This window comes from Epinephelus lanceolatus, chromosome 12, assembly GCF_041903045.1.
Source record: "Epinephelus lanceolatus isolate andai-2023 chromosome 12, ASM4190304v1, whole genome shotgun sequence".
Taxonomy (NCBI): domain Eukaryota; kingdom Metazoa; phylum Chordata; class Actinopteri; order Perciformes; family Serranidae; genus Epinephelus; species Epinephelus lanceolatus.
Window position 1 is genome coordinate 18,739,725 of NC_135745.1, and position 19,011 is coordinate 18,758,735.

The 19,011-nt window shown below is 39.9% G+C and overlaps 3 protein-coding genes across 3 annotated transcripts; 1 reads left to right on the top strand and 2 right to left on the bottom strand.

The window, feature by feature from the left end:
• Positions 1-680: 680 nt before the first annotated feature.
• On the bottom strand, positions 681-2,635 carry admp (anti-dorsalizing morphogenic protein). Its single transcript, XM_033649594.1, has 5 exons — positions 2,341-2,635; positions 2,100-2,236; positions 1,860-1,979; positions 1,560-1,749; positions 681-1,105 (listed from the first exon to the last, which is right to left on the bottom strand). The coding sequence occupies exons 1-5, from the start codon at positions 2,633-2,635 to the stop codon at positions 681-683; spliced, it is 1,167 nt and encodes a 388-aa protein (XP_033505485.1).
• Positions 2,636-4,442: 1,807 nt separating this feature from the next.
• pnhd (pinhead) lies at positions 4,443-9,097 on the bottom strand. Its single transcript, XM_033650919.2, has 5 exons — positions 8,981-9,097; positions 8,049-8,325; positions 7,264-7,445; positions 6,343-6,401; positions 4,443-4,713 (listed from the first exon to the last, which is right to left on the bottom strand). The coding sequence occupies exons 1-5, from the start codon at positions 9,083-9,085 to the stop codon at positions 4,563-4,565; spliced, it is 774 nt and encodes a 257-aa protein (XP_033506810.2). The 5' UTR covers positions 9,086-9,097; the 3' UTR covers positions 4,443-4,562.
• A 4,598-nt stretch (positions 9,098-13,695) lies between these two features.
• LOC117272161 (serine/threonine-protein kinase NIM1) lies at positions 13,696-18,613 on the top strand. The gene is made up of 4 exons (XM_033650921.2): positions 13,696-13,765; positions 13,896-14,171; positions 16,621-16,889; positions 17,606-18,613. Exons 1-4 carry the CDS (start codon positions 13,696-13,698, stop codon positions 18,359-18,361), a joined length of 1,371 nt encoding a protein of 456 aa, XP_033506812.2. The 3' UTR covers positions 18,362-18,613.
• The last annotated feature ends 398 nt before the right edge of the window (positions 18,614-19,011 follow it).

The following is a 19,011-nucleotide window of genomic DNA, read 5'->3' on the forward strand; positions in this document are numbered from 1 at the left end:
CCTTTGAAGGAAAATACACACCCTGTGTATCCCCATGCCACTATGATATTATCTTTCCTCCTGAAATACCAAACCTGGTGATAAGATAAATGCAAGATGGATCCATGCTGTGACTGAGGATTAATTTACTTTGAAATCATCTGATGACAATTTTTGTGGTTCAAATTTTGTTAACTAGAAAACTAATCACTGAAGGAGACTGCAAACATTCTTGTGTAAATACAGCAGGGATTGGGAAGATTGTTGTAGCAAGAATTGTGAAGGTGTCCTTTACTTTGACCAAATGTTGACCACTGTGAAAGCTAAAGAATTTGATTTTCTGTCATGTCAGTCAGTCAGTAACACTTTAGTTTAGACCTTAAAATAATGTCACATTTTTGAGTGTATGCCAATAACTTCATTCTACAGTCTTTTGTTTACAGCATTTATTCTGACTGTAACAATTCACAACAGAAAATATACACATTCACATCTTTCACACGATATCACTTCCATCACTGCCATATATTATAATTTATGGATATTTACATATATACAATGCCACCTATGTGACAAACTGCATATAAAATCATTACTTACATTTGAGTTTTAAAGGGCAGCTGGCTATCTATGTAACAAAACTATTTACATTGTATTTTTTAAGTATGTTTATGTATCCCGACACCAATGACTAGCTGATGTCAGTGGCAGCCACAGCTTCCAGCCACCATGTCATTATACTGTTTCAGCACCACATTCTCATCATCATCAAAGTAGAGCAAGTTGATGGAGAAGAGCTTGTCCGGCACGCAGCACGGCGTTTCAATGCCTTTGATCAGCTTCAGGGCGTTGATGATGGACTGAACGGTGGCGTGGTTGGTCGGCTTCATGTTCTGACCCAGAGGGAAGGGGCAGGAGCCTTTGCAGTGGTAAGCGTTGTAGCCTCGGGGAGACACAATCCAGCCCGACCAGCCGATCTCCTCGAAGTCGACGTAGAGGGGCAAGCGCTGGCAGGGCGAAGACGCACCTTCCTCCTCACTGTAGTCCACGGAGCGAGCGCTGCGGGAGGATGGACCTGACATGGGGGCCAGGGGCAGGCTGGAAGAGGCTGTGGAATCATTTGGGTCTGGTGAAAGGAAGGAGAATATTTTGTTAGAAAATACAGCATTTTATACAGTATCTTTTTCTGAATTGGGGTCCAGCAGGTCCTTTGAAGTTGATTTTTGAAAACTTTTTATCTTATTTCTTTCCACATTACACTCACTCTAAAAAAATGTGTGATTGTCCAGTTGATGGTTTTTAGTAGCCAACTAGCATTGAACATCAGACTTTCCTTTAGAATGTGTCTAATAACTGATGGTACAATAATGTGTTTGTAGAGTATAAAATGGACAGAGATTTGTCACAGAAATTTAAGTCATAAGATGAGAATGGGGGGTCCACAGCCTCCCCAAGGCCCCATAAATTGTACCTACACCCCTGCTCATGTGGAGTTAGACCAAATAAATACCTGACCTCTGTATGTTTTACTATCACTGGACATAACTTAACCAATCAAATGACATTACTCTAAATCTCACCTGTGCTTTCAAGAGTAGTAGAGCGGCGGCCATCGTCAGTAAACAGGACCAGCATGGGCTGTTTGCTCTGGTGGTGGTTGCGTCCTGAAGCAAAGCGGATCAGCTTCAGATCCATCTGGCTTCCTCCCAGGGTCCGAACCACAACATGGAGCCCGAGGTTACTGCCTTCATCTATCATCCAGGAGCGGACCTTCACGAGGAAGTTCACATTGTTCAATTAGAACACAGAGCTCAAGCAGTAATGCTCAAGAATACACCCACAGAAGTTAATGCAGGCCTCACAGAGAAGTGGGTACTTACTGCTTGTGTGATGGTGAACACTTCCCAACCAGTAGAGTGGACTGGGATGAGTCGAGAGGACAGCAGCTTCTTTCCCTGTGTATTGTTTTTGCTGGTGTGGAGCAGCTGATAGACACTAACCTGAATCAAACAGAAGAGATGTGGGGTTGTGGTTATGCCCAATGGAGAGATGCATTTGGGTGGATTCACTGTATTTCATTCAACTGTTCTGTTACTATAGTTTTATATGGTGGTACATACCTGGCAGAAATGGTGCCTGTTGAATGTCAGTGTTGCCTGAGGTCGCAGCTTGAAAAGATGGAGCTCTGCAGTGAGAATCTTCTCAGTTCTGGCAACTGTGGACAGATTGAACCTGAACTCCACCTGCTCACTGCGCACTGCAATGGAAAAGTACATCATCAGAAACCAGAACAAACGGGACCACACTTCATTGACTACAGTAGTCAGCAGCAAATGAATGCGTGCACAAATCAAATCTTACATTTGTCAAAGAAGCTGCGCACAGTATTCCCCTCCAGAAGATACGGGTCTTTGGTCACACCGTCCACATCAGCAACCGTGTTGTACAGATCGAGCATGTACTGAGGTGGCTGCTTGCGTCCATGGATAGCAGGGGGGTCCTCCATCCCAAAAACTTCCAAAAGTCTCTTGATAGCAGCTGAGCGTACTTCCTCTGACTCATTCTCAGCCATGAAATGATTCTCCAGGTAGCTGAGTGAAGGCCGTGCAGCGGCGGTGCACACCAAAGCGGTGAAGCTGATCACAAACAGCAGCATCTCTGAAGCTTGAGTTGATTCCTTGTGCGTCCTTGTCCTCGAACCATACAACCTGCCAGCAGCTTGGAGCTGGAGTGACTGCAGGGTCCTGGAAGCTCGACTTTTTATATCAAATGCGGCCCTTCACTCTTTAGTGCCCCCAAAGCCTTGGTAAACAGCAGTAAAGATGCTATTTGGTCGCAAATGTAAATCACCAATCAGCGAATATAAAGGGAGACTAATGGCGGCGTTAACAAGGTGTGAACCCGACTGTAGATTTTAGTCAAGCCCATTGTCCCAACGTCTGGCAATAAAGGCTCAAATAAACTAATTTCAGCCTTTGAAAAAACTTGGTGCTTACTGACCAGTGACTTTGCTGTTCTAGGATATATTTTCTCTGATGTATCATGTTATAGTGGATGGGTGTAAAGAATATGAACAGGATATACTTGGAGCTGATCTCTTGAGGAAGTGCACTCACCATGTGAGGTAAACTGCGCCTAAATGAATCCATTACTTTAGAATAATGGGCACAGTGTCTTAGGTGGAAACCAATTACTTCGATAAAGAGACGGGTGTCGCTGGCTACACGTCGCGAGATTTACATAACCGCTTATCCAGTTACAGCTGGATAATCAGCAAATTTGCAGTTTGATTTTGCAACAGAGGTCCAACTGGACTGACCTGCGATGGTTCAAGCTGATCTGGTGCTAAAAACAACACCGTGACTTCCAGCCAGTTCCTTAATTCTTCCTCATAAAGAGTTTTTTTTTCTATAAAATACACAGCAGTTCAATATAAGTCTATCTGAACATTGCTTTCAGTGTGAATTTCCTGGAGATTTGGGTACAGCACAGTATACTGATACTGGCATGTGCGCTGGGAATTTTGAGTTTCGCTACAGGCCACCACAGATACAAAAATATATATAAATTAGATAATTGTTGTTAACCCTGGACTCATAAACATTCTCTTCTTTAGACTTTATTTTATTCCCCAAAGCCAGCTCAACCCTTTCCCTTACAAATGGCTCACTGTGCCATTTGGTCACTTTGATCTTTACGCACGATTACGCACGGGCAAAAAACAGACTGACACTGAAAAAAGTTTGTTTCCCCCACTGTAATAAACCTTTAGGACATCAAAGTTTTTTTCCTACATGACACCTTGTAGGCAAGTCATAAAACCCCTTCTTTTAGGATGAGAGAAAAACAACAACAGAAGAGTTGTTTCACACGTTCATATCAAAATAAGGAGTTATTACCGACCTGCACGTGTGTTTTTTTAAGGGACATTTACAACAATGGTTGGCTTTTCATGTGCTTCTTTCTAGTGCTTCTTCAAAGCCTCGTTTTAGCTCTTTGAAACTTTAGACCTTGATACTGATTTATACTTTATCGATTCATAGATTGTGGGTCTGAAAGACAATCTGTGAGGCCTAACAATACTTACTCCTGTTTCTGCTACAAAATTTGATTTATTCACTCAAAAGTTAGGTTTATGTACTTATTATGCTAATTACAATTTATATAAGAATTTAAAATAGGGCTACACACTATATCTGCTCTTTGGTAGAATGTCTTATACGCCATTTAAGGTGTATTTTCTTGGTAATATACCTTTCCAAGATGTGTTATGTTTTAGTAGCAGTTTGGTAAAATTTTGTTATAAAGCCTTCTGCCCCTGCAACCTGGCCCCACATAAGAGAAAGAAAAAGGATGAGTGTTGTACAGTGGTCCAAGGACAAATCCTTACAGGTTTTCGTATTAAATTTATTTACAAAATTATCATTTTTACATATATTACATATAATACAATAAATCTTTGGGCCAGTAAGGTCTTAAACAAATGTTATAGTATCTGATGGGGTCATCATTGGACTGTGAATAAAAACACTTCAACTCCTGAGAAGAGATTGGCGGTTGTTTTCCTGTAGGGGGCGCAGTGTTCAGTTTTGGCAAAGGCAGGAAGTGATGGAGAGGACGGTGCGTATCTGTCCATGCTGGTTGAGGAAGCTGTGGCTCTCGTAGCCCTGAGGAACACAGGAGCTGGACTGTCTTTCCGCCCATAAGTGGCAGATTGCTGGATCAGCTGGACTCCTGCAAAAGACAATAAATAAAAAAAAAAACATTAAAATTTTTATTTTCTCATAGCTATTTGGGATCAGTAGGACCCCATAGGTGTAAACAAACTTATCACTGTCAACAATAATAAAGTCACAATATCCTCAAATGAGACAATAAAGTCCAAATGTCCTTTAACAAGCTGATGATAAATTCACAGCATCTTAGCTTGTTACTGTTGCTATAAGTGGTCAAAATTGTTATAACATCAAACTACAAGTTGATGTAGTTTCACAAGTTTCAACCATAAAATGTGATCAGGTTTTATACCTGTATACCTGGCAGAGAAGGCTGCCATCTTGCTTTTACATGGATTAGTTTAATGTGGTTTTACTACTCCTAAATGGGACAAAAAAAAGGACGAGGACAAGAGGCCTAAGTTGAGTAGAATGAAGTATAAGGTCCAGTAAACCCAAAATGTGATGTCCTCATATCAGGACACAGGGTCTCAGGAGGATATGTCGTCTGAGTAAGGTTGCAAAGGTATGAGATTTTCACTAGGATAACTGTCTCAGAAAATATTGCAGCTTCATCATCTAACAGTATTAGAGTTTTAGAATTATTATCAGTCAGGATGACTCTTAAAGGAATGAAAACAGAGGGGTTATTTTTGGTTGAAGAAACATTTTATAATATTATTGAAACCTGAAGGAAGATAACTAAAAAATAAAATAAAGGTGAGATCCTCCATCCAGTTGCTTTTTTTTTCAGTATTGTAGATAAGCAAACAGCACATGGTATAACTGTCAGTTTCCATTTCACGGTATACCTTGAAACCTGTGTACCACTGCAACCCTATGTCTGAAGCATATATCTTTCTCAGAGAAAATATCAATGAAATACCTGAATTATCTGTTGATATATCCAGTGACACCGTAACAGTCAGCTTTGTTATGTGAGCTTCTTTTATGCTCATGTTAAGCTTGTCTGTCCACAGACATTTTGGAACTTTTTTCTGACACACAAAACTTGATTTTAAATTTGAGTTGAAAGCCCAGAAGTTTCCAAACATACTGAATATGTCAGGTTGAATTTGGGTACATTTTTTATAAAATAAGGTATAATACATCTAGAATATATGAATTTGTTAAAATGGTGTGGCTATAAAAACAAAAACAACAACAACAAAAAACACATATAGAATCTTGGAGTTTTTTAGTCAGTGTGAACACCATAAAACTTCAATAAAGAGCTGAAGGTTGATACAAGATGATAATGTCAGAGTGTGGAAAAACATGACTTTAACAACCTTAAAGCTACTTAAGGGGAAATTAAAGGGGGAAACTTCATGTAAGGGACTGATCAAATTTAAATGTATTTGTTACTCCTCATGCCTTAAAATCAATTTGATGATGGAACAATGAGGTAAATTAGTAATATGAACCTTTTATTCTCTTCTTATATTCCAGATAAATTAATATTACATTATTATAGGTCTGCAATCTTAAAATAAAGCAGAAGATAAAAGTGGGACAGGTGGTGAAGGAATTAAACATGAACAACATGCTGAGTGCAGAACGTGTCAGAGCTCACAGGCAATTGTTATGAGAGAGGCAGAGGAGGTGTGTGTGAGGGGGTGTGTGTAGCAGCTGTGTTCATGCTTACCTGAGAAGGCAGCGGTTTCCTGTAGTGCAGCCTCCCAAACATCTGCCCACGTCTATTTCCTGTGGAAAATTAGCAACACAGAGAGAGGGCAATCAGCTCACAGCTGGACACAAATATTGACCCAGTTGAGTCGGGGTTCAGCTGCTCTTTAGCATGTTAAGTGCTTTAATTCGACACCTGCAGTGGCCATTTGTGTTTGCACTGTGCTCGCACCTTTGGTGCTGAGGCCCAGTAGATGACCAACTGTGTCCAGGAATACAATTTAAATCTTATGTTAAAGTTCATCAAGTAAAGTTTGACGTTAAAATCACAAATAGTTATATTGATCTTTGTGCTATTGAGAGCATCATGGATGAACTTTATAATAACCGCTTCAAAGTGGGGCTTTTGTGAAAGGTAGAAGTTTAACAGAGATTAATGAGTCTAAATCCTCATTTTCTCCATGACCAACAAAGCAGTTTAAATCAGGTTTTAACAGTATTTTCCCTGAATGGAGCTGGGCAGGGACTTCTCTCAAATCTGCCAGTCTATCATGTGTATTGTTGCAGGTTGTGCATGAATAAGCAATGCAACACATCCTGCAGTCCAGCCTTTGGCCAGTGGATTAGCTTGATTAAGTGCTGTCTTCCACACATGTGTCTGATGCATAAAGATACTTCATTACTGTCTGGCACCATCGAGAGCCTCATTTCCTTTCAACTGGACTACAAAAGAGAGTGTGAAAGCAGCATCACAAATGAATCACCCCTCTAGTGTTAAGTACGCCATGCTAATCACAGGAGAAATGAATCTTATTTTGAAAGGCTGGATTCAAATATAAAGCTGGATTCACACGCATTTTTTGTTTCTCATAAACAAGACTAATGACTTCTGAGAACTACAAATTCAACGTTTTCATCATACTTCAGAGTTTGCACTTACTTTGAGCCTCTCCTCTTTGATTCCATCTGCATGTTGGACTATTTCATAGTAATACTCCACGTATGGGACTCTGTAGCAGCTTTCCTTCAGCTCACAGGCTGCCACTGTCTGGATGACGTCCACTTTGTTGGGGGTTTCTACCAATGCGGAGTCAAACTTGGTGGGGACACAAGAAAATCCCTCTGTGAAAGATTAAAAAAAGAAAAATTAGGGTACAGCCAGGAGGAGCAGCTCTGTTGTAATCTGTGATCCAAATGTGAACAGACCAACAAACTTTGTGATCACTCCAAACTGACTGGCAGGCCTTTTGCTACACTAGGCAACAATTTTAGTTGTATTTTGTTCTGATGCTGTTAAATTATAGTGTTTATCAGGAATGTCTGGATATTTACAATTTGATTGCAATCAAACACACTATATTATGTATGTACATTTAGTTAAAATCTTGATATAAATCCAATTGGTGCATTGCCAACAGTGCAGGGGCAGCTTTGACTATGGGCCTCCAGTAAATATCAATATAACTTAACTATATATGCTGTTAAAATATTTAACTTAGGTCACAAACATGCTGTAGTTTAATGTGTATCAATAAATCAACATAGTGACACTGTGCTCTTTGTATCAGGGTAGTTTTAAAGGTGATAAGCACTTAAACTGCTATATTATTTGGGTGTAAAATACAAATTATGTGAAGGCTGTGAAAAAAAGTTCTCTCTCTGTGGTATCTGAAACAGACAGGCACACACACACACACACACACACACACACACACACATACACACCTGGTGAGCCCTTGGACTTGGAGCATCCTCCCACGTCGATGATTGTCTCATAGGGAGTCTCGGAGTAATAAGTCCTCAGTGCCGGGACGCGGATGCACTGGGTCAGCTTGATCTCACAGTGGCACTCCTCGATGACCTCCACCTCCCGGGGTCCCTCCAGCAGCAGCAGCCGGTCCACACGCATCCCGGTCGGCTCACACACCTGGTTCATCCCGCAGGAGGGCAGCTGGTTCAGCGGTCCCGGGCTCTCTGGAGCTGCAGGGCCGGGCGCTCTCAGCTTATGTAAGACGAGAGGTTATTGTTTGGTTTAGACATGTCTAAACATGTTTCTGTGTGCTTTCATGTAAACAATGCAAATTATTCTCGAGATATTTGTGTTTTTAGACTTGTAGTTTATGATGAGTAGTTGAATTGCATGATGTGTGCAAAGTTGCTCATCAGAACTAATCTTATACAAATATTAATAATGATTTGAATGCTTAAATAAATGCTTTATGGCGTTTCAGTACCACGTAAAGGCCCACCAGAGTTCAGGACAACTTTGTCAGACAATTACAAATTTACAGCGCCCTCTAGTGGCCTACTGGGGGAACTTGCTACACAAAAAAAGACACGTCAGGCAGATACATAGGCCTAGATGAAGAAAGGTTGTGTTAGGGGGGTGCATGTTTATTTTGTAACACTGGCTGGTACTTGGATTGTAAATAAACTGGGCTTATTGGATATTTATTTAATTGGGTGGTACATAGACTGGGCATAGTTGATAGTTGTGAATAAATTTGGGAATTTGTTATAAAAAAGAAATGTAAGAAAGGGGTAGGGACATACACATTTTACTTCTACCTACTCCTTGTTGGACACTGTTATCTTTTTTTTATTGGTTCGAAATATAGCCATTCATTCATTCATTCATTCATTCGAACTTCACTTACTTTCTTGCTCCTGAGAAATTCCAGCATTGAGGAATGTTTGGAGTAATCCTGCGGTCCTGCCTCATGTGACGGCCTGGATGTTCCCCCACAGTGAGACCTGCACATTCCCACATCAACACTGACAGGACTCCCAGAGATGTCTTTGGAGAGAGAGGGACACACACATAATCGATCTGATGTCAGACAGAATTTTTGTTATAAAAATGATTATATTATTATCAAAAATACAGTTTTTGTTTATCTCAGTTGCTTGAAAATTTCTCGGTCTGTTTGAGATCATACTCTTGTTTCTGTTAGAGGACTACAGACATGCATTTACTGTTGGACGAACACATGGTGGTACTTTACCTTGTCCAATATAGACAAAGTGGCTCTGTCTTTTGCAGCACAGTCTCTGCCTGACCAGGTTTCTGTGATCTATGTGTTTGCTCAACACTCCGGTCACTAGAAAACATAACACAAACATCAGAGAGTTAACATTGTTAACAGTTTTACTTGATGTAGAGTAAGTGTACGCTTTCTTTACGAGTGCTTTAAAACATCATATTTTTCCAAAATGAGCATATTCAGATCCTTGAGATCACAGTAGTTTACACACAAGTTGAAACATGGGGTGCAATGGTGGAGAAATCCAATTTCTTCAAGGTCATTTGGTAATGAAAAGCTGTAATTAGCAGTTATTTAGATGGATATCTGAACAAAAATCACTCTTAATCATTTGTTTTTCATGTATTTTGCATGATTATGTTCTTCTGGAAACGTTCATTTTGGATATGCATGAAAAGAAGAAAAACTTTTTAGCTATTTCAGCTATTTAGTTCAATGGAAGGTGAATGACCCCACGTTGCTGTGCAGCATCAAACCCTCCTCTACACTCATGTTTACCAGTTGTAGCAGAAGGGATAAGCAAGTACATTTGAGCAGATTGCTGTCAGACCAGTTAGCGAACAGCTATTGCTGCTTCTATACACGTCACAGTGCAACTAACTGCACTGAATATTTTCACAATGAATTAATTGATTGTCTATAAAATGTCAAAAATTGAAAAAACGCTCATCACAAATTCCCAGAACCCAGAGGAACATCTTCAGATAACTCCCTTTGTCCAACCAACAGCCCAAATCCCAAAGACTTTTCCTTTTCTATCATAAATGACAAAGAAAATCTCACACACATGAAACTACAACCAGCAGATGCTTGAAATATGACAGCACGGTTGGAGATTAATTTTCTTTCCATCAACTGATCTGTTAATCGACTAATCATTGCAGCTCTACTCAGAATAGAATAAAGCAAGCAGTACTTACAGGTCAGGTGGAGGGCACACAGGAGGAGAAGAAATAGCCGGGGTACATCCATGGCTTTAGTCTGATTCTGCTCCTCAGCTGCCAGATACTGAGTGTCCCTCTGCTCACTGACGCCTCTGATATTTATATGGGATCAAGCTTCAGCCCCAGATGTCACCTGAAAACAAGCTCTCAAAGTGGTGTGGGGTCAAAAAAAGTGAGAGCTAATCAAATTTCCATGCTGAGTTCTTCCAAGTAGGGGCCACTTCAAAGGAAATCTCTGCAGCTTCAATGTTTCTGCTGTGAAGGACCCAGTGGCTCGAGTGTGTCGATCAGCCTGAGCTCACCCTAATGAAGTGCTTAAGTAGCCTCGGGCCATTAAAGCGTCGCTCATTCAAAAGCATTAATCATCTTTTATCTCAGGGGGAAGGTGTTTAGCACCTCTAACTTAAAACAAAACCTGGCCCAAACACATAAACAGGATCAGCGTGGGGGCCGCAGCCTCCCCTTCAGAAAACTCCAGCACCTTTGTGTTTATTCAACGTGACACCAAATGGCCAGACTTCTCAAGAACTGCCCTTCAAATCTCAGCTTCTTTTTCTCCTCAGAGGAAAACCAAAATTAAGAATTAGAATAGCTTACTTTGTAGGTGACACATTGTCAGACATGTCGGTACATTTATATGGAACATTTATGAGTTTCTTTTACTGAACTAAGGACAAAGTATACCGTCAACAAAACCCAGAGAACACCTCAAACAAATACATCTAAAAGGCTCAACCTAAGTACTCTGTTTTGTTCCTTTCATACACCACATAATGTTTTATAAAGTCTTATTTAATTGCATAAAAAGATCTTTAGCTATGTTACAATATTGGCATTTTTTACCGATTCTCCACTCATGTCTTAATAAGGTGTTAGTTCTTCTTTGAAGTGTTGATATGATCCCCTCATTTTCCCCGGGATCAACGGATCATCGTTCAGAGAGTCGTCGGCACTCAGACACCTTGATTAAGGTGACACCCACAACAGTTTCAATTGTTGATTCCTTTCATGGAGTTTCAGCAAATCCTATTGAAGTTAATCATAATCCCGGTAAAACCCAGATAAAGTCGTAGTAATTACTTGATTTAATTATGTAGATCATATGATATGTTCCATTAAACTAAAGGGGCACTTGAAGGTCAGGGAGGTCCACAAAACTGTACAGCTATTGATATTATTAATGTCTGTATTGTGATTTGATACATTCTGTAAAATGGGAAGTATACTCAGAGTCACCAGGGGTCAGATGTTAACAAGTTTGAGACTCAAGTCCAAAATTAAATTTATGAGTTTGATAATAAGACTCACAGCTCACATAAAATTAAATTCTGTGTTGTTTCAAAAAACCTTGGATTGTGTCACATGGTATTCCTCAGAAGATTAAGTTTGCCCAGATGTCATGTTTTATGTTTAAATTAATATTTTATGGAGTTCTTCTCTATGTCAGTTTTAAAAATTGGAAATTGGAAATGTAAACACATACAATTCCATACAATTGACAAAAAAGTCAAAAGCCAACATCTTAGAAAACTTTCATTTTTATTAGTGGACATTAAATGGACAATTAGAGATGAAAATCTTTTATCTTTAAATATACTACAGTATATTGTGCATAACTTCGCATATCTTTCTGTCCAGCTGGCTTTGGAGCACGACCTAAATACATCTCTGACTGCTTCCCAGTGGAACATAATTTGGAGGTCGGCTTTGAGATCTTCTAAATGTGTGAGATTTTGGATTATACAATATAAGATGCATAGCATACATTAGTCCTGTTAGTTTGTCCAAGATGGATGACAAACATCAAGATTTATACTGGCATAACTATGGCAATCAAGGTTCTTTATTACACTTGCTCTGGGACTGTCCAGCTATTAAAACACTCTCGTTAGAAGTGATATCTCTTATGTCAGAGTTTCTCAATGTCAACTTCCTAGTGTGCCCCAAAGTATGCTTGCTGGGCCTGAAGTTGGACAATAATGTTGCAGTAACTATCGAACGCCTGTGGACACTGGGTTGCTCATCTACTAAGAGGCTAATTCTTCTTAACTAGAAGGTGTGTAAGGCAGCCTGCTTCACAAGGGACACTTTGCTGAATGAATACCTGGACTTATCAAACATAGAATGGGCAGCCTGCCTGTGAAAAGACTTTGATATGGGGCTGAAAGACCACTATGCTTCTATAACATATATATACATATGCATGCATGTATGTATATACAGTATATACTATAGTATATTGTAAATGTGGGTTTAAAAATTCACCAGAACGGAGGAAATTAAGTCTTTAATGCTCCAAATTTTTTTGGTGGAGTACCCCTAATTCTCCAGTTTCATATGTCCCCACCCAAATGTTGAAACGAAACCCACGCCCTTCCGGTAAACCTTTCCTCAATGCGTACCCTTCATTTATCCAACATTACACGTGCTGAGATGATCACTGGGGTGGTGATGGGATTATACTGAGACATACAGCTTATGCATGATGACTCTTAGACAAGCAGTGTGTACAATCTGGACAGCAGAGGTGGACGGGGGTACGGGTTACAGACAGTGTGCCTGTGCAGACAGTCTGGCTTGGTGTCATGGTCGGCGATGTGGGTCACTGTCAACCGGTCAGAAGGCCACAGTCTAAGACTCTGTGTCCATATCTGTTTTGGTAGAGGTTGTGAGGTGTAAGTCACATATTTTTGTCTTGATTTGGGGAACTATTAAATACATTTGAATAATCATTTGTTAACAGTGCAGCTTTCAACAAAGCACCTCTGACAAAGTTGAAGATTAATACAGTTTAAATTATCATGTAAAAAAAAGTTCCAAACAGAAGGAACTGAGCCACGTTAGTGAAAGTAATAGTCTGTCCTCAGCACCTTGACCCCTAACAGTAATGATGGTCATATGCATAACATCGCAGAGATAATCCCATCAATGGCCTGTTCATGCATCCGCATCAGGCATACTGCAGGTTCATGTCTGAGGCTTAAAGAAGCCTCTGTAAAGCTTGTCTATTGTCTGTCTGCGTGGGTGGAGTCCAGCACTCTGGGATTACAGGGTGACATGCAGCACTTCTGGATTATACAGCAGAAGACAACAGCACAGTGAGACAGCAGGTGAAAAAGAGCAGTGGTCCAATAGGAGCATCTGGACGAGCAGTTGGATCTCTGAGAGACTTCATTTTGGGGCATTTTTTCCTGATGCATGCAGATGCTAGTTTTAAATTCACGTCATGCTGCTCATATGATTTTGAATCCCTTTTTTCTTTCAGTTTTTATTTTGTGGAAATTTGTTTTCTTTATAATTTACCACCTTTTTGTTTTCTAACATCACCAGGAAGTCGGATTACAATAGAAAGCAGAGTACCATCTGGTGTCTGGGATCGCAATCATGTATTTGAACAACAGAAATAATGCCATCAACACACAGAGGAGTAAGAAGAACATCAAGGGGAAAACATGTGAGTATGGACATATTGTAGGATTTGTATATATATGATATATTGAATGCAATGTAATGCAGTCAGTTATAACTTTAATCATGTAAACAAACATTGCTGATGCATCCCTTGATTCTTTTCTCTTTTTCAGGGGCTAACCTGAAGACAACCCCACGTCAGGAGGAGACCTTCACCCAGACATCTCCAAAGGTTGGGGCAAAGTTGGAGCCGAAGAAGAACAAGACAGAGGAGCAGGAGGTGATGCAGCTCACTGCGTTTGAGAAGGCCTTTTATGATCTGACTCATTCAGAGAAGGTGATGAATGATCTGACATTTGGACGACGGGTGGGGCTTTACGAGCTAAGAGGAGAGATTGGCTCTGGAAACTTTTCCCAAGTCAGATTGGGGAAACATGACTTGACCAAAGGTGAGAAACTGGGTGCTTTTCTTTTTTTTTTTTTTTTTTTTACCCCAATTTTCTCAGCTTCAGTGAGCAGGTTGGACACAAGGCTGTAGATTGACGCCATACGTGTTTCAAGGGCTTAATCCTGATCTTTATTTGGGTCACAAGGACAATGTTTAAACTTCTCACATTGTTGCATTTTCTGCTGATGCTTTAAAATGAGAAAGTATGTGATCCAGGTCATAGATGGTTTAAAGGCCTCTTTCTGCTTCTATAATACAGTCTGTGTCCCTGAGTTGTTGCAATTAATCTGTCAAAGTAATGATGAATTAGTAAGAAATGGCCACACCTCTCAAATCTCTTCCAGGTAAAACAGTTGAAGCACCACTGCAAACACTGCCAATAAAAATGTGGGTCATGATAGCTTGCCCAAACTGAATTCAACTGTCATATAACAATTTCAGAAAATCCTTTAATTTTCCACTTATATTATATTGAGAGAAATTTGTATTGAATCACATTTTCCATCACATATCATGAAAATTAATTTTTATAATTTAAAATGTAGCCTATTAAATATGAAACAACACTTTAATTAAGCAATGTAGCCACAAAGGGATATGGGGATGAACAAGACCAGACTGGAGAGTGAATACAGAATTACAAAATTGCAACTATTGAAAAACAAAAAATAACAACACAGACACATAATGTTGTTCTGAGGTTTCTTCTATGTGTAATTTACCAGATACTGCCAGTGGCACCACCAAGGGGCCCCTACTGGCCACCCCTCTGTGTGGTGTTTTAAACTCGAGTAGGCTTGTTCCCACTAAATGTTTAGTTCCTCACTATCAAGGTATTCTGCCCAATTAAAATTATTTGCCTTTTTTTAGGAAAAGGATAAGAACAATTAATCTTCTAATACATGTGTACAGATACAAAATACATTATAACAGAATTGTTGTGGAACTCAAATGTTAACTGTGCCAACATTAATCTATGCACATCTGGCAATTCGTAATATTAACTGTAAAGTAAGAAATCAGAATGTGATACCTTAACTCTCATACTGACATAGTTTTCAAATAGCATACAACAGCCTAATGTAATTCTTGAAATTCCTCAGACTGTTCTCATGCACTGTTCATACATATATCTATGAAAAGTAATGCACCACAATTTGTATATAACCCAAATAATCATGATCAAGTGTATTCATGTGTAGCTCACATAATTGGGAAGGCTGCAATCGCATGAACAATGTGCTGATGGGAGTAGAGAAGGAAGTAGCATGAAGGGCGAAAGTCTGCATACGGAGGTAGGTTGTGGTGGTGAATGGGTCAAACAGCACAGGACTTTCCCCCTTGAGGCCAGTGTTCAGAGGCATGTGCAACCAAGTGAACTTTGAGTTATTTTCAGGTACATCGTCACCATGTTTCTTTTCCTGAACCTAAACGTGACTTTATTTGTCTAAACTGAACCCACATAACTAATTTTACGTTAAGTTTGTAACATGACAATGCGCAACCATGTTTCTTTTCCTAAACCTAACCTGTGTAACTTTCCTGTCTAAAATGAACCTACGTAACTTTACGTTAATTACATGACTTTATGTTAAGTTTGTAACATGACAACATCCAACCATGTTTTTTCTCCTAAACCAAACCTACGTAACTTAACGTGAAATTCTTAATGCAGTGACATCCAGCCATGTTTCTTTTCCTAAACCTAATCTCAAAACTGTACGTCAAGTTTTTAATGTAATAACTCCCAACCATGTTTCTTTTCCTAAACCTAGCCTAAATAACTTTACGTTAAGCACGTAACTTTATGTTAAGTTCGTAACATGATCATGCCCAACTGTTTTTCTTTTCCTAAATCTAACCTACGTATATTTATGTTAAGTACGTAATGTGATGATACCATTTGTGTGGTGCTAATTCATTAGATATCATACAAGCCATTGTGTGTGCATTTTCGTAAGATATCGTATAAATTGTTGTATGAGAATATATTGATTTCAGTTACAGCTTTTGGTTTTGATGTGCCATCCCAAGATTTTCAGTGGCCCATCTGGTCACCCCATCAAAAAATTCTGCAGGCCCCCCTGCCTACTGTAGAGGATGTAGAGACAGTAAGTGACTAGTCTGATTGACATATTAGTTGGAAATTCATGGGAGACACTTCAGTTGGCTCAGCTTAACATGTTACACAATGCCGGTCTAGCTTTGGTAATTCCAGATGTAGACGGCATATCACCATTTGCTAATCCATAATGTCTTCAGCCTTCACAGGCAGCAACTTGTGTGCTGATAAACATTCCTTAGGAATTCATTAAAGGTATTGATCGAGACATAAAGGAAAAGCTATACTTGATAACATAAGGAAGACTGAGTAATAAAAAAGGTACAGATAAAAAGTAAAGTGTGTACTCCTTGTGGCCTCACTGCCCATATTTGTCATCATCTGATAGAAAGAGTTGCAGTAAAAATCCTGGATAAGGTGCGTCTGGACAAGCAATCTCAGGCACTATTCGTGTCAGAAATCTCTTGCATGGAGAAGCTTGCTCATCCCAACATAGTGCGACTGTATGAGGTGCTGGAGACATTCAAGAGGCTCTACCTGGTGATGGAGTATGCCAGCGGAGGAGAGCTGTTCTCCCGTATCAGCACCAGGGGGCGCCTGTCAGATCTGGAGAGCAAACTAGTGTTTTCACAGGTCATGTCTGCAGTCAAATACATGGTAAGTCAACAGCAAGTCTTTAGGTGAACATTGAGCTGTATATGTTGCTGTAAAATGAAGGAAGAGATTTCCAGTGCAGAATATTAAAACTAAAGAATGTTTTAAAGGTCCTATATTGTAAAAAGTCAGATATCCTGTGTCTTTTTTATTATAAAGCAGGTATAGGCTCTATTTAAATACTGTGAAAGTATCAAAACACTCAATCCATAGAGAAATGTAGTTTACTGTATAAATTAGAGACTGCTGATACAGTGCCCCTGCAGTCATTCTCCAGCTGCATTGATGGTGCAGAGATGTTGAGATTGTAGATTTTAAAGACCTGAAAACACTGACCAGTCAGAACAGCCTGGGCTTTTTCTTTTTTTTTTTTAAAGAAACAGGGGCTTAAATGGAGCGTTTCAGACAAGAGGGCGAATACAGGTTTTCCAGTACAGACAGCAAGTGCTTTTTGAACATTAAAGCATGTAAACATGTTCTAGTAGAAATCCCAAATACAAGCATGAACCTGAAAATGAGCATATTATGGGCCCTTTAGAGGATAGGGCATCATCTTAAGATACCTTTCTTGAAGATAACTAATATTTTGGAGTTGCTGAGTTATGAATCCAAGCAATGACAATACTTAAGAATGACTCTGCATTTAAAGGTTCTCATATCTTCTGTGCAGGAGAGCTAATTAACTTTCTAATGCCTCAAATGTTTTTTTCTTTTCACAGCATGATAGTAATATTGTCCATAGGGACCTGAAGGCTGAGAACATCTTCTACACCAGCACCTACTGTATTAAAGTGGGTGACTTTGGTTTTAGTACATCCTGCAGCCCCAATGGAGTCCTTAACACATTCTGTGGCTCTCCACCTTATGCAGCCCCTGAGCTGTTCAAAGAGAAAGGTTACGTCGGTCAGTATGCAGATATTTGGGCGCTGGGTATCTTGCTTTACTTCATGGTGACTGCCACTATGCCATTCAAAGCCACTAACACAGGCAGGCTCAGGTGTTGTATCCAGCAGGGCTCCTACGCCATTCCTTCGTATGTACCCAGATCATGTATGGAGATTATTAAGGGCCTCCTGAGGCTGGTACCTCTGGACCGCCTCACCATAAAACAGATCATGGACAGCAACTGGATGAGAGGTACTGAATACCCCGAGGCCTACCTAGCTTGTAGCCCTACACCCTACTACCTGGCTGAGTCTTCCAACAACCTCAGCTCAGATGAAATGAGTGTGAAGGGAGCGTTGGAGGATCTTGGCATCACCAAGAACCATCTTGTCAACAACAGCGTAGACTTGAAAAGCCCCGTTACTGGGACTTACCGGATTTTGCTGCACCGCATCCAAAAGAGGAGGTCTGTGGAATCTGTGGGCTACAGCCAGAGTTGCAACAAAGAGTCCCAGAACAGACTCACATGGAGAGTAGGCTCAGACGGCATGTTAGACAAACGGCACTCTGAGGTTTGTCTCATCATGTAGATTCATCAAGGAATACGTCACCTGTATATCAGTTACTCAGCCTATGTTACTTTGAATTCACAAGAAAAACTTTATTTTTCTTGCATGCCTCTGCAAGCTGAATGAAGAATCCAAAAAATGAGAAAATTGAAGTCATAGGGGGCCACGTTTAACAACAGCAAAACTATTTCAAAACTTCTGTGTACAAACTAAATAAATGCAGTATAATCCAAGACTCATTTATCCAGTCACTTGCTCAGTAATTCCCAATTACATGCATTTCACTAAAACCTAAAGTTTTTTTCAGGTATTCAGGGTAACATGGGGTGAGTACTGTAATTGATTTACAAATAATCATTTTGGGGGTGAGGTATTTCCTCTAAAAGAATAGTTCAACATTATGGAAAATGTGTTTATTTGCCTTTGGTTCTGGTAGGTGTATTTTTGAGCTTTGGAGAGAGCCAGGCTAGCTGTTTCCCCCCTTCTTTGAGTCTTTATGCTAAGCTAATTACCTCCTGACCACAGATTCGTACTGACCACACAGTCACACTCGGAGATTAAGACTGTTGCATTGTCTAACTCTTGAAAAACAGGGAAATCAAGCATATCTCCCAAAATGTCAAACTATTCCTTTAATAGTGTTTCTCTGTTTTTTGTGACACTAAATAGGC

Bases quoted from the DNA above. Each gene is read 5' to 3' on its own strand.
- pnhd (XM_033650919.2), bottom strand. From the start codon at position 9,085: ATGTGCAGGTCTCACTGTGGGGGAACATCCAGGCCGTCACATGAGGCA. The intron at 7,446-8,048 runs GTGTGTATGTGT...AATCTTTCACAG, and splicing joins CAAGTCCAAGGGCTCACCAG to AGGGATTTTCTTGTGTCCCC. The intron at 6,402-7,263 runs GTAAGTGCAAAC...AATTTTCCACAG, and splicing joins TCAAAGAGGAGAGGCTCAAA to GAAATAGACGTGGGCAGATG.
- LOC117272161 (XM_033650921.2), top strand. From the start codon at position 13,696: ATGTATTTGAACAACAGAAATAATGCCATCAACACACAGAGGAGTAAG. The intron at 14,172-16,620 runs GTGAGAAACTGG...ATCATCTGATAG, and splicing joins GAAACATGACTTGACCAAAG to AAAGAGTTGCAGTAAAAATC. The intron at 16,890-17,605 runs GTAAGTCAACAG...TTCTTTTCACAG, and splicing joins TGTCTGCAGTCAAATACATG to CATGATAGTAATATTGTCCA.
- admp (XM_033649594.1), bottom strand. From the start codon at position 2,635: ATGCTGCTGTTTGTGATCAGCTTCACCGCTTTGGTGTGCACCGCCGCT. The intron at 2,237-2,340 runs GTAAGATTTGAT...TTTCCATTGCAG, and splicing joins GCGCAGCTTCTTTGACAAAT to TGCGCAGTGAGCAGGTGGAG. The intron at 1,750-1,859 runs GTAAGTACCCAC...TTCCTCGTGAAG, and splicing joins TGTTCACCATCACACAAGCA to GTCCGCTCCTGGATGATAGA.